This window comes from Epinephelus fuscoguttatus, unplaced genomic scaffold, assembly GCF_011397635.1.
Source record: "Epinephelus fuscoguttatus unplaced genomic scaffold, E.fuscoguttatus.final_Chr_v1 AP022699.1".
Classification (NCBI taxonomy): Eukaryota; Metazoa; Chordata; class Actinopteri; order Perciformes; family Serranidae; genus Epinephelus; species Epinephelus fuscoguttatus.
The window spans coordinates 854263-868484 of record NW_026057521.1 but is presented as its reverse complement, the minus strand read 5'-3'; the positions used below and the strand labels follow the sequence as shown (position 1 = coordinate 868484).

The following is a 14222-nucleotide window of genomic DNA, read 5'->3' as shown; positions in this document are numbered from 1 at the left end:
GCAGGAGGAGGAGCAGGAGGTGTGTCCCGGTCTCCTCCCCCCTCCATCTCTCTGTTTGGTCCTGGACGTCATCACACACACCTCTTTACTCTCAGCGGAAGTCAACAAGATCCAAACACAGGACACAGCACTTCAGTTACCATGGTTACACCTCACTCACATCATCATCATCATCTTCATCATCATCCTTTACAGTGACTTTACAGCGGTGATGTCAGAGTAAACATCAGACAGAGAAGAAAACAAAACACAGAAGAAGAACGCTGCTCTGTGCGGCGCAACACACACTCACACATAAACACACACTCACACATAAGCACACACATAAGCACACACACACACACACTCACACATAAACACACACACACACACACACACTCACACATAAACACACACACACACACACATAAACACACACTCACACATAAACACACACATAAGCACACACACACACACACTCACACATAAACACACACACACACACACACACACACACACACTCACACATAAACACACACATAAGCACACACACACACACACTCACACATAAACACACACGCACACAGACACACACACACACATGTTGGTTTGTAGACTCTGGGCGCTCTGAGGCCTTCAGCTGTCACCATCTTGGTTTTTGGAGTCAGAGGTGACCACAGCTGAGTCTGACATCATTCACTCTCTCACTCTCTTTCACTCTCTCACTTTCTCACTCTCTCACTCCAAAGTTGTATAACTGCCTAGAGTTGGTTGGTGTTCTCACGGCAGCATTTACAAGAGGACCAGATCAAATGCCTTGTGTGAGAAAGCTGCTCTTGATTGGTCAGAATTTCCATGTGGGAAAAATCCAGGAAGTAAAGCAAACGTTGAAGAAGAGTACACTTGCAAGATAAATGTGACACTTTCTAATGTCACAATGGAGGGACAACTACGCAGGTTGATTTTAGCGCTGCTCATCGTGGACTATATTGCTGTCATTGTTCATTTTAGTCAAAGCATACAGTTTGAAAACGAGGCAAACGCGGCTCCAACTAGAAAACAATGTTTTGATGCATTGGATGTGCTGAATGTGCATATTAAGGCAGTACAGGAGGAGGTGCACATTAATAATCCTCCAGGACTGTAACATGCTCATGTTTAACCCAAACAATGTGTCATGTGACTGCAGTTGCTTCACATCCAGGTCGCAACACCTTCTCACCACAAACCAACAGGACAGGACAGGTGTGAACACAGCCTCAGTCTGCATGTGTGTGTGTGTGTGTGTGTGTGTGTGTGTGGGTGTGTGTGTGTGTGTGTGGGTGTGTGTCAGCTGTGACATGTGATGACACATGAAACTAGATCTTTCAACAGAAACAATCAGAGTCGATGACATCAGAGGTTATTAATATAACCATGGTCCTAATTTATTTTGTCCCCGGAGCGTCCAGGTCTCTGAACGGGACACTCACAGGAGGCCTCTGGACCGGCCGTTGGTCCGAACCAATCAGCTGTCAGATCAGGTGACAGCCAGGTGTTTCTCATCATGCCCTGGGTCCTGTGGTGGGTGGAGAGCAGCTGCAGCAGCCTCAACCTTGTGAGGTCATCACCGTCCACTTCTGCATGACGTCAGAGCGTGGCGAGGTGACGTCACAAATTAAACCAGTGTACTGAGCAGTGAGCGGCGGTTAGCGGTAGTGATGGATTCTGCGCAGGTCTGACCCTCCTTCAGCCTTATTATCAGAGGAAGTCACTAACAGGAAGCTACAAACTGATGCCAGACACATCTCGCACCTGACAGGAAGCTACAAACTGATGCCAGACACATCTCGCTGCTGACAGGAAGCTACAAACTGACGCCAGACACATCTCGCACCTGACAGGAAGCTACAAACTGACGCCGGACACATCTCGCACCTGACAGGAAGCTACAAACTGGTGCCAGACACATCTCGCTGCTGACAGGAAGCTACAAACTGACGCCAGACACATCTCGCACCTGACAGGAAGCTACAAACTGATGCCAGACACATCTCGCTGCTGACAGGAAGCTACAAACTGGTGCCGGACACATCTCGCACCTGACAGGAAGCTACAAACTGATGCCAGACACATCTCGCTGCTGACAGGAAGCTACAAACTGACGCCAGACACATCTCGCACCTGACAGGAAGCTACAAACTGATGCCAGACACATCTCGCTGCTGACAGGAAGCTACAAACTGGTGCCGGACACATCTCGCTGCTGACAGGAAGCTACAAACTGACGCCAGACACATCTCGCACCTGACAGGAAGCTACAAACTGATGCCGGACACATCTCGCTGCTGACAGGAAGCTACAAACTGGTGCCGGACACATCTCGCTGCTGACAGGAAGCTACAAAGTGGCGCCGGACACGTCTCGCTGTTGATAGGAAGATACAAACTGACGCCAGACACATCTCGCTGCTGATAGGAAGATACAAACTGGCGCCAGACACGTCTCGCTGTTGATAGGAAGATACAAACTGGCGCCGGACACGTCTCGCTGTTGATAGGAAGATACAAACTGGCGCCGGACACATCTCGCTGCTGATAGGAAGCTACAAACTGGCACCAGACATGTCTTGCCCCTGGGGTCAGGTCACAGGTGGCAGGTGACAGGGGACAGAGGACAGAGGAAAGGGGACAGAAGGACAGAGGCAAGGGGACAGGGGACAGAGGATCGGGGACAGAGGACAGGGACAGGAGGACAGGGAACAGGGGACAGGTCACAGGGGACAGAGGATCGGGGACAGGGGATAGAGGACGGGGACAGAGGACAGGGGACACTCCTCAAAATGAGTCTCACAACTACCGTCTTTGGTTTCCGTGGTTTCCATGGTTACGGTGAGACGTGGCGAGCAGCAGGATACATGACTTGAGACAGAAGGTAAACAAACAGGCTGAGACAGGTGAGTCATCGTACCTGTGAGATACCTGAGGACTATCCCAGCGGACGTGTCTCTACCTGCTCACCTGGACTCACCTGGCTGCGCTCCGATCTGATGGGACACATCTGTCGTGGTTTCAACTGTCTTCAGACGGAGACATGTCTGAGGGGGAGGAGCTTAGGTCCAAGAACCTGCAGGACAGGTGGAGGACAGGTGGAAGTAAGGACAGGTGGGGGACAGGTGGAGGACAGGTGGAGGTAAGGACAGGTGGGGGACAGGTGAGGACAGGTGGAGGACAGACGGGAGACAGGTGGAGTTAGACTGGTGGCCCCTGTCTAACCATCCTCTCCTACATGTCCGTCCATCACAGCAGGGAGGATCTGATTGGACAGGACCGGTGGACATGGTCCTGACTGAGTGGTCTTTATAGAAGATGTGGAGCAGGTCCCAGAGGACATGGAGACTGTTGATGTGTCTTCTTTAGGGTCTGTTAGAAACTATCAGCTGTATGTGAGCGCCATCATGTGGCAGCGTGTGGTACTGTCAGACACCTGGTGTGAGCAAGATGGAGAACTGCAGATCAGAAGGAGACAAAGGTCTTTGTCTGTGAGGCTGATCTCAGGCCTGTTACCGATCTGTGAGGCTGATCTCAGGCCTGTTACCGATCTGTGAGGCTGATCTCAGACCTGTTACCGATCTGTGAGGCTGATCTCAGGCCTGTTATTGATCTGTGAGGCTGATCTCAGACCTGTTATTGATCTGTGAGGCTGATCTCAGGCCTGTTACTGATCTGTGAGGCTGATCTCAGGCCTGTTACTGATCTGTGAGGCTGATCTCAGACCTGTTACCGATCTGTGAGGCTGATCTCAGACCTGTTACTGATCTGTGAGGCTGATCTCAGACCTGTTACCGATCTGTGAGGCTGATCTCAGACCTGTTACTGATCTGTGAAGCTGATCTCAGACCTGTTACCGATCTGTGAGGCTGATCTCAGGCCTGTTACTGATCTGTGAGGCTGATCTCAGACCTGTTACCGATCTGTGAGGCTGATCTCAGGCCTGTTACCGATCTGTGAGGCTGATCTCAGGCCTGTTACTGATCTGTGAGGCTGATCTCAGGCCTGTTACCGATCTGTGAGGCTGATCTCAGACTATTATCCTGTCATGTTTGTCGCTCTTTTTAGGAGCTTCATCAGTTTCTGTTTGTGTCTCCACTCACAGTGTCCTGTTTTACAGACTGACATATTTTGTTGTGTATTCATGTAAGTATTGTTTAAAATATAATTATAGACCTACATCTCTCCGTACGGACCATCTACGTCACTGTGCTGTGTGTGTGTTTTACATGGAGCTGCACACTGTGGACTCTGTCTGTACACTTCACGTATTAACAGTTAATCAATCATTATTTTAGTTAATTATTATTTTACTAAATAATTATTTTGATAAATAGTTATTAATTTTAACCGATGATAATTTTCAGCAATAATTATTTATTTTGATAAAAGATTATTTTAATTAATAATTCTTTTAATAATTATTTTAATGTACCTGTGCAGGTGTAAGTGATGACGTTGATTCCCTAATAACAAACATCCTGACATCAGAGCGGATCAATATAACTCACTGATCAGACAGAGTCAATATGTGATCAATACCATGTGACGTGTCTCCACTCCGCGGCAGCAGGTGGCGCCACAGAGCAGGATCAGCTGGTGTTCTACATCATCAGAGGAAGAGGAGGAGTGTGTGTCAGCGGGGTGAGGACCGTTTTAAAGTTGATATTAATATTGATCATCAGTGTGTTATCAGTTGATCAGTTTCAGCTCTGCTCCTCAAACACAACACGATCACAGCTAGCTTCATGCTAACTGCTAACATGCTAATAATAACCGCGATGCTACCGTTAGCCTCTGTCCCGTTAGCCGTTAGCCTTTACTGAGAAGGTAAATACGCTTCCATTATCGGACACGCCCTCCTCTGACGGCCTCCTGTCTGCAGTCTGACCCCTTAAACAGTCGGCGCATCGTTATCGATATGTTTAGTCATCGATCAGTAATCGACAGTCAGTCTGAACTCACTGATCAACACCAGACCACCCTCCTGATGTCGGCTGTCCCGGAGCTAAAATCTGGGAGGAGGCATTGCCAGATTCCATTCAGAAAACAGCTGATTTAGTGTTCGTCGCGCGCCGCTGCATCAAACAGCCCGACTGAAGCTGTAGTTCTTATATTATGTTTATTTTCATTAATTCTGCCATAAATGTAATTACGAATCAGACTCTGTGACGTCACAGTGTGTGGTCATTCCACGGGTCGACCCTGCTCCTTCAGTCCACCGCAGTGTGTTTCATGTAAAGAGGCTGCGCTCATCTCACAGGAGATTCAGCACTGACAGCTGAACCTTTGTCTCATTGAAGACTGTTTATGAAATTGGTTCAGGCCGAATTAACATGTAACAACTGTTTACTTGTAAAACATGTCGCATGTTTTTCTCTGAGGTCTGTTTCTGTGCCCAAAGGTAGAGAAACTTTAAATTGTCTGATATCTGTGTGGAGTCTGGTGTGGCTCTGTGCTGCTGTTTGTCACAGTGCAGCTCCAGGTTCGACCACCAGGGGGTGTAAACACACCTGTAGTTTTATGCTGACCAATTAGAAAAGGAACATGTCCTCTGACATCATCACGTCTGCCTGCACCACGCTGATGTTCACCCGTGTGTTTGATCACAGGGTCCTCGGTTACCGTGGAGACCGCTGTTACCACGGTGAACCAGGCTGAGGTTGCCATGGCGAACAAGACAGAGCTCCACGCCTCAGACCACACCTCTCCTGATGAAGAACTGACAAAGCCCGCCAGCCGCCGTCCCCGCCGACGAGCCGCTGCCACTTTAGGTAGGCGGGGTCAGAGAGGGAAGAAGCGAGGCCCTGGAGAGAAGAGGCGGGGCGCAGGTGATAGGAGGCGCGTCCAGAAGGAGAAGAGGCGGGGCCATGAAGAGACGAAGGAGGGTGTGACGGTGAAGAGGACGTGGAGCGACGGGAAGCGGCGGTGGGATAAGAAGCATTACTGCGTGTTCTGTCGGCGGCCGCAGGTGAAGATCGCTCGCCACCTGCTGAGGAAACACGCCGACCAACAGGAAGTGGCAGCTGCCAGCACGCTGCCAACGGGCTCCAAACAACGCCACCTGCTGCTGGAGCATTTACGCTGCAGAGGAAACTACATGCACAACATCGAGGTTTGTTTACCTGTTTACCCACCTGTTTACCTGTCTGTTTCCTGTATGATATTCACATCTAACGACCTGTCTGTCTCTGTCTCTACCTGTCTGTCCCTCAGGTGATCAGGCAGGGCAGCGGAGAGATCGTCCCGTGGCGTCAGCCGTCAGAGGAAGTGGATGCGAGGAACTACCTGCCCTGCCCGCTCTGCCTCGGCTTCTTCCTTCGTGCTGATCTGTGGAAACATCAGGCCTCCTGTCGTAAGAAGCTGACCTCTGACCCCTCCAAAGACTCCACCTCCACAGCAAGATTGACCTCTGACCCCGTAAAGAACTCGACCTCTGACTCCACGGTGAAGTCGGACTGTGATCCATCAAGCCAAAGGACGGACAGGTCCACAGAGGACACACCCTCCGACCCCTCAGGAGACACGACTGCTACAGACCAGATTGGGTCCAAACGTCCCGTGACCTCTGACCCCGGTGTGGATCAGAATGTGACCTCTGACCCCGGGACAGACCCGCCCAGGAAGCGCAGCAGGGTCCAGGCTGCAGCCTCCCGCCTCCTCCCCATTTCCAGCGGCGCGTCTGAGAGCTGCAGTGAAGTCCTGCACCGCATGAACCAGGACCACGTCTCACATCAGGTTTGTCTGTCTGTCTGTCTGCCTGTCTATGTGGCCACCTGTCTGTCTGTCTGTCTGCCTGTCTATGTGGCCACCTATCTGTCTGTCTGTCTGCCTGTCTATGTGGCCACCTGTCTGTCTGTCTGTCTGCCTGTCTGCCTGTCTGTCTGTCTATGTGGCCACCTGTCTGTCTGTCCACTTGCCTGTCTATCCGCCTGCCTGTCTGTCCACCTGTCTGTCTATGTGTCCACCTGTCTATCTGTCTGTCTGTCTATGTGTCCACCTGGCTGTCTGCCTGTCTGTCTGTCCACCTGTCTGTCTGTCTTGTCTGTCTGTCTGTCTGTCCACCTGTCTGTCTGTCCACCTGTCTGTCCACCTGCTTGTCTGTCTGTCTGTCTGTCCATCTCTCTGTCTGTCCACCTGTCTGTCTGCCTTTCTGTCTATGTGTCCACTCGTCTGCCCACCTGTCTGTCTGTCTGTGTCTGTCTGTCAGTCCACTTATTTGTCTGTCCACCTGTCTGTCTGTCTGTCAGTCAGTCCACCTGTCTGTCTGTCCACCTGCCTGTCTACCTGTCAGTCCACCTGCCTGTCTGTCTGTCCACCTGTCTGTCTGTCCACCTGTCTGTCTGCCTGCCTGTCTGTCGGTCCACCTGTCTGTCCACCTGCTTGTCTGTCTGTCTGTCCACTTACCTGTCTGTCTGCCTTTCTGTCTATGTGTCCACTTGTCTGTCTATCTGTCTGTCTGTCCACCTTTCTGTCTGTCTGTCTGTCTGTCTGTCAGTCCACCTGTCTGTCTGTCCACCTGTCTGTCCACCTGTCTGTCTACCTGTCTGTCCACCTGCCTGTCTACCTGTCCACCTGTCTGCCTGTCTGTCCACCTGCCTGTCTGTCTGTCCACCTGTCTGTCTGTCCACCTTGCTGCCTGTCCACCTGTCTATCTGCCTTTCTGTCTATGTGTCCACTTGTCTGTCAGTCCACCTGCCTGCCTGTCCACCTGTCTGCCTGTCTACCTGTCTGTCTGTCCACCTGTCTCTGTTTGACCCCGCCCTCGTCTCTCTGTCCAGGTCAAATCTGATTGGCTGATCTGTAAATATGGGAACAAGTTGATGGGGAACCAAGATGGCAGCCAGAGGAGGTACGACTACGTCAGTCAGAAGCTGAGGGAGCTGGGCAGGTTCCTGCTCGCTGCTAAATCTCTGGACTCTGACGTTCACACCCTCCAGGACCTTCTGGCCCCAGGTCGCCTCAGCCTGGCACTGGCCGCCGCCAGGAAGGCGTCCGGATACCGCTGGAGCCGCCCTCCACTGGCGGTGAAGACAACGCTGAAGACAGTTTGTGAAATTGCCATCGGAGAGAGTCTGCAGGATGGAGACTGGGAGGCTGCTGCCAAGACCACCGACTTCTACCACCTGCTCGGGAGGGAGTGGGACAACCTGGGGCTGCTGAACCTGGATCCTGACACAGGTAACACCTGGTCAACCTCAGGGACCGTCTGGTCTTCATCACTGATTCATACGGTGAACACATGAATCCACCTGACTGATTCTTCTTCTTCCAGCTGCTCCTGCAGAGGGAGCGAAGCTGAAGAAACGATCCGTCCAATCCAGAAGTGACAAGTGTAAAGAACCGGGTCAGCAGCAGTCTGACCCGAGACCAGAGGGTGAGTCCTCACACCTGATCACACTCCTGACCTTAACCCATTCATCTGTAATGACTCTGGTGGTCCACCAGGTGGTGCTGTTTGACGTCATCATCTGTCTCTACCTTCTGTACTGTAGGTCCATCTCAGAGGAGTAACCGACCGCTGACGTCCACGAGTCCACCAGAGTCCAGACTGCAGCCTCCGATCTCAGGTGGGTTCTCCAGGAGTCCGTTACATGTTAAGGAGGTTTGATCTCAGGATGCCACGAGAAGAGATACCTTCAGTACCAAGTCGATGCCAAAATTAAAAAAATGTGACATCACTCACTTTCTTTACTCCTGTTGATACTGGGGGTTTGATTCTCCCGGTCTGGACAGGGCAGCACGTACGCCTACGGGTTTTCATCTCACGTTAACTGCCACAGGAAGAAGAAGAAGAACGCCGACCACCATGGAAGAACAACACGTGGAAACTGGCGACAAGTGCAGCTTGCCGAAAGGCGAGCCTGTCATACAAACGGCCGCAGTGTGACGAGGCGCTAAGTGTCTATTCTACACTCAACGCTGCACGTTTGCCATTTTTTTGTGGGTCACTGAGACTGAATAAATGTTTAACTTTGGGTAAAAGATGGCGCTTGTCACGGTCACTTTTTACCCATCTGTCCAATCACAGCGGAGGAGGGGCGAGACACATATTATCAACCATCGCGCCATACGTGTACAGGTGCTGATGTATGTTTTAGTATGTGTAAATCTCATGAACCACTCAGACCAGTACTCTGTGTTCGAAGCGGGTCATGTGATTGTTGTGTTTGTGACGGCGGTGCTGGACAAGGTATCAGGACCTGTGGATTTTCACTGGTGCTGATATCAACCGCCACGTTTCTGACATGTTGACATGTCCGATCTGCACTGTCTTACCTCCTGTCTGTCTTTCAGTCCCTGTGGCTCCCAGGAAGGTCCGACGTCGCCCGTGGTCGTCTGCAGAGAAGGAGGCGGTCTGGAGACAGCTGGGAGTCCACGTGCTGGTCCAGTCAGTACCAGGGAAGGAGGTCTGTCAGCGCTGTCTGGACCTGGAGCCCGTCCTCAGAGGGCGACACTGGAAAGACATCAAGAACCAGGTCCATAACCAGATCCAGAGCCAGAAGAAGCAGCAGTTTCACGCTCAGATGGACCTTCAGGAGAACCTGGAGCAACAAGACCAAATCCAAAACCAGAAGAAGCAGCAACAGCAGTACCAGGCCCAAGTGCACCAACAAGACAAGGACCACAACCAGAAGAAACCGCAGTACCACGCCGAGATGGACCCCCAGGACCAGGACAACATTCAGAATCAGAAGAAACAGCAGTACCACGCCCAGATGGACCACCAGGACCAGGACACCGTTCAGAATCAGAAGAAACAGCAGTACCATATCCAGCTGGACCACCAGGACCACCTTCAGATCCACAAAAAGCAGCTTTGCCATACGAGACTAGACCACCAGGACCACCATCAGGTTCATAAAAAGCAGCTGTACCAGATGGGCGAGCAGACCCCCTTGGATCGGGACACTTCTATGCTGACAGGGACACCTTATGGACCTGACGGGCCACATCGAGCCCCTGGACAGTCACTGCTGGAGCGGGACCCCACCATCAGTCCATACCCTCTTCCACATAGGACACTGGGGCCTCACATGGACCAGCTGCTGTCCCGAGCAGACTGGACCGATGAGTCTTTGGTCCAGCACTACTCAATCAGCCGGCAGCTGGACCGGACCCTGCTCCAGGATGGGCCCCCAGGACAGACACCTCACTCTGGACATGTCCACTTCTGATGGACCAGCCCACGGTTTCCCTGAACACTAAAGACTGTCAGTCTCCGCACTTCCTGTACAAAATAAAACACACCTTTTTTTTTTTTACTACGAGAACCTAGAACCTGTTACTGACCCTCCTGAGACCCTCAGTCCTCACCTGGGGACATCACACCTTGTGTCTGCTGCACCTTGTTCCTTGTTCGTGGACACTTTCTGTCCCATCTAGTGGCAACGACAGCACAACAACCTAATCCACGTAAAAACAAGATGGCCGGAAGTACTTGTTATTGTGTTACTGCAGGACTTCACATGGGTCAGCTAACCTTTCGCTAAGCCCCGCCCCTTTGTGGTGGTCCATCAGTCTGTCAGTTAGCCTGTAGCCCACAGTGTCCCTCACAAACCCACAGCAGCAGCCTGGAGTCGATGGAGCACAGCTGTGTTGTTGTTGGAGCTGGACGATGCTACGCTGTGATTGGCCGGTCTGTGTTCAAGGGGCGGGACTTAGTGAAGGGTCAATTCATTGTGACAGACGGGACAGTCCAGCCTTCATCACAAACAGATCTTCAGATGTGTTGTATTATTAGTAATGTCGTTTTTCACAACTGTGTTCAGGTACTGAAATAAACAGGTTTCACTTCATTACACTGTGAGACTGTTGGACATGAACCCAGTGTCCCCGTGTGAGGACATGAACCCAGTGTCCCCCTGTGAGGACATGAACCCAGTGTCCCCGTGTGAGGACATGAACCCAGTGTCCCCCTATTTCTAAAACTACTTCCTGTTCAGACAGTGTTTAGTTTTTATACTGATCCCATTAATCATTAACACCAGACAAAGTGAGGTCAGTTTATTTAACGATGCTGACATGATAGAGGACGTCTGTTCCACGGCTAAGCTCCGCCTCCCAACAACCGTAAAGTGGCCACGTTACTGTACGTTACCACGTTTGTCTCAGTGCACAGCGGTGTCTGTCAGTCACGTGTATCTGGGATGTTGTGATTTAGGGACACACTGATGTATTATGATAAGCTGTAGTCTGTGGTCAGCTGACAGGATGATGTAACGTTCCACATTTCTGGACTGAACACTAACAGGTGTGACTCTTCATACCTGCCTCACTGGCCCCGCCCCCATATGACCCCACACTACAGGTGAACATCATGCACACAACATGACTTTAAAGTGTTTTAAATGTTAGCGGGGAGACAGAGGATGATGATGATGAAGCCCAGTGTTCCTGTGTATGAACTACATCCTACTGACAGCTGACCAACACCAGCAGCTCTGCCTTCAGTTGCTCCGTCACATGTTTATATTGTCACGCCACAGACCAGCCTGCAGCCGCCACTCGTCCAATGAACCTGTGCTGTGACAACAGGAATCATTCAACTAACATGTTAAAGTTTACCGTAATAAACTGAGTATAACTCTGTATATGTTTATATAGTTCCAACAAGGACACACACACACGCACACACACACACACACACAACAAATGATTAAAGACGGCAGTATTTAATGAACATGAAATACAAGGTGAGGACAAGAACAAATGTGATGTGAGTATTATTTCTAAATGATTTATAAACAGTTGCACTGACTAAGAGATCATTTCTCAATCCTTTATAACCGTCTTAACAGTTTCACATCCTTCTGTGAATTATTCCAGGACGAAGGAGCAGCGTATTTAAAAGCTTCTTTGCTGAGTTCTGTTCAGTTCTGTTCTCATCCTCAGAACCACCATTTGAAGAATATTATGAAAGCGAAGGCCTTACTGATTGGGGTTCCTGCACGTGTACGTGGACAGATCAGAGGGAACCAGGCCAATCTGGACTCATCGCTGAACCTAACGTTCCTCCGCATGTTCAGGTTCCAGTGCACGTGTTGCCGACACCAGAGCAAACGGGCCTGACGGCGAAGGGCAGCAGTGGCAGGCCTCCTGGCAGCCATGCTGTGAGACCGGAGACTGGCTGCGTGCGGTCTGCCCTGGATTGTCTGGGCAGAGAGCCGTCGGCCATATCGTCCTGCACACCTTGACTGCAAATCTGTAGCAGACTGCCTACAAGTGCTGATAGGATGAGGAAACGGTCTTCTAGGCACGCTCACTTCTCAGCCTGTCTCTGACATCCTCCATGATATCGAACTTATAACCTTCAGTTTGCAGATGGTACGAGGGCTCACTTTAAATAATGCTGCACCTTGGTTTTGCGGAACACCAGCTTGAAGTTGTCCTATCGCACGGGCCCAATCCAGATCAGTGAAACGTGGCGTGCCGATTGTTGGAGCAGACGCCAGCTGACCACTGTAGCAGGGCCTGTGCTCACACCTGGTGGTTCCAGAAGCGTAAAACAAGAGTCAATAGCAACAGCAAAAGAAAAGCTGTTTGGCATTGGTTGAGAAGATTTGGCAAATTTACACTCAGCTCTGCTGCTCATCCCACAAATGCATGCTCCTTACAGATGTGGCAGCATTTAAAGGGAAATAAACAGGCTTTCCAACGGTGTAAGACTGATCGCCAAGAAGCTTTGTTACAAAGAAATAATTTACCAAACACACATTTCATTACTTTTTGTGCTTAGTTTCTAAAAACCAACCAATGTGAGAGGCTGCGGACACACAGACGAGTCGACCGTGTAGCAGCGCCATACAGAGCACAGTGGTGTCTGTGAGGCCATAACCAGTCATAAGGCCAGAGGTGGAAAAAATACTGAAAAATTCTACTCAAGTAAAAGTACCTTTACTTTGGTGAAGTTCTACTTAAGTACAAGTAAAGCTACCCATCTAAAAATCTACTCAAGTTAAAGTAAAAAGTAGTTTGTTTAAAATGTACTTAAAGTAGAAGTTACTTAGTTACTTCAAGCAGCTTGACGGGGGTCACTCCTGTGCAGCGCAGAAATGGTCCAGGGTCATAAATTCTGATGAACACGAGAATTCAATTCAAGTTAGGGCTGCACAATATCATTAGAGCGTCACCATGGCGATGTGTTCCTGTGCAACAGTCACAGTGTGAGACTGACAGTATGAGTTCATCATATCAATATGATATTAGTCAAAGGCAATATGCCAAACTTATTTCGCTGCTTAATACTTTAGGTTGTGAAGGTCTCAGTTTCCAGAACAGTTTGATTGTAAAATGTGTATTTCATGTAAATACAGACTTTCCAAATCCCAAATGATGACATCTGTCCAAATAGAGCAATTCAACTTATTGCAACACACTGTCTATTGCAACACATATCGCAGTATACAAAATTGTTGTTGCATTGTCAGTGTTGTCTAATATTGTGCAGCCCTCATTCATTTTGACTCACCAACACAACTGTTAGACTGATGATACACAGAGCAACTTTTTGAGCAATGTTGTTGGGCATTATCCTCAGGGATGCAAACAGGTGTATGGTCAAAAACAGAGAGAGCTTGTCGAAGCGAAATTCTGAATATTAAAATACACTAAAACTAATTTGAAAGAATACTGTGTATTCCACAACAGAACAAATCCACTGAGCAACAGTGTTTCCCCTATATGCAACTAGCAGGTGGTGCTCTGCTGCTGAAATATGACCTCTACTGAAATATGACCTCTGCTGAAATATGACCTCTGCTGCTGAAATATGACCTCTACTGAAATATGACCTCTGCTGCTGAAATATGACCTCTGCTGAAATATGACCTCTGCTGAAATATAACCTCTACTGAAATATGACCTCTGCTGAAATATAACCTCTACTGAAATATAACCTCTGCTGAAATATGACCTCTGCTGCTGAAATATGACCTCTGCTGAAATATAACCTCTACTGAAATATAACCTCTACTGAAATATGACCTCTGCTGAAATATAACCTCTACTGAAATATAACCTCTGCTGAAATATGACCTCTGCTGCTGAAATATGACCTCTACTGAAATATGACCTCTACTGAAATATAACCTCTGCTGAAATATGACCTCTGCTGCTGAAATATGACCTCTGCTGAAATATGACCTCTACTGAAATATAACCTCTACTGAAATATGACCTCTACTGAAATATAACCTCTACTGAAATATAACC

The 14222-nt window shown here is 49.4% G+C and overlaps 1 protein-coding gene across 1 annotated transcript; it reads left to right on the top strand.

Moving 5' to 3' along the window:
• Positions 1 to 4558: 4558 nt before the first annotated feature.
• On the top strand, positions 4559 to 12409 carry LOC125885377 (uncharacterized). Its single transcript, XM_049570866.1, has 7 exons — positions 4559 to 4652; positions 5621 to 6123; positions 6225 to 6746; positions 7790 to 8189; positions 8284 to 8385; positions 8504 to 8578; positions 9306 to 12409. The coding sequence occupies exons 2-7, from the start codon at positions 5677 to 5679 to the stop codon at positions 10184 to 10186; spliced, it is 2427 nt and encodes an 808-aa protein (XP_049426823.1). The 5' UTR covers positions 4559 to 4652; positions 5621 to 5676; the 3' UTR covers positions 10187 to 12409.
• The last annotated feature ends 1813 nt before the right edge of the window (positions 12410 to 14222 follow it).

What these genes read in the sequence shown, in the direction of transcription:
- LOC125885377 (XM_049570866.1), top strand. Translation starts at nt 5,677, where the DNA reads ATGGCGAACAAGACAGAGCTCCACGCCTCAGACCACACCTCTCCTGAT. An exon ending in AGGACCACGTCTCACATCAG is followed by an intron (nt 6,747 to 7,789) that starts GTTTGTCTGTCT and finishes CTCTCTGTCCAG; the next exon opens with GTCAAATCTGATTGGCTGAT. An exon ending in ACTGCAGCCTCCGATCTCAG is followed by an intron (nt 8,579 to 9,305) that starts GTGGGTTCTCCA and finishes TCTGTCTTTCAG; the next exon opens with TCCCTGTGGCTCCCAGGAAG.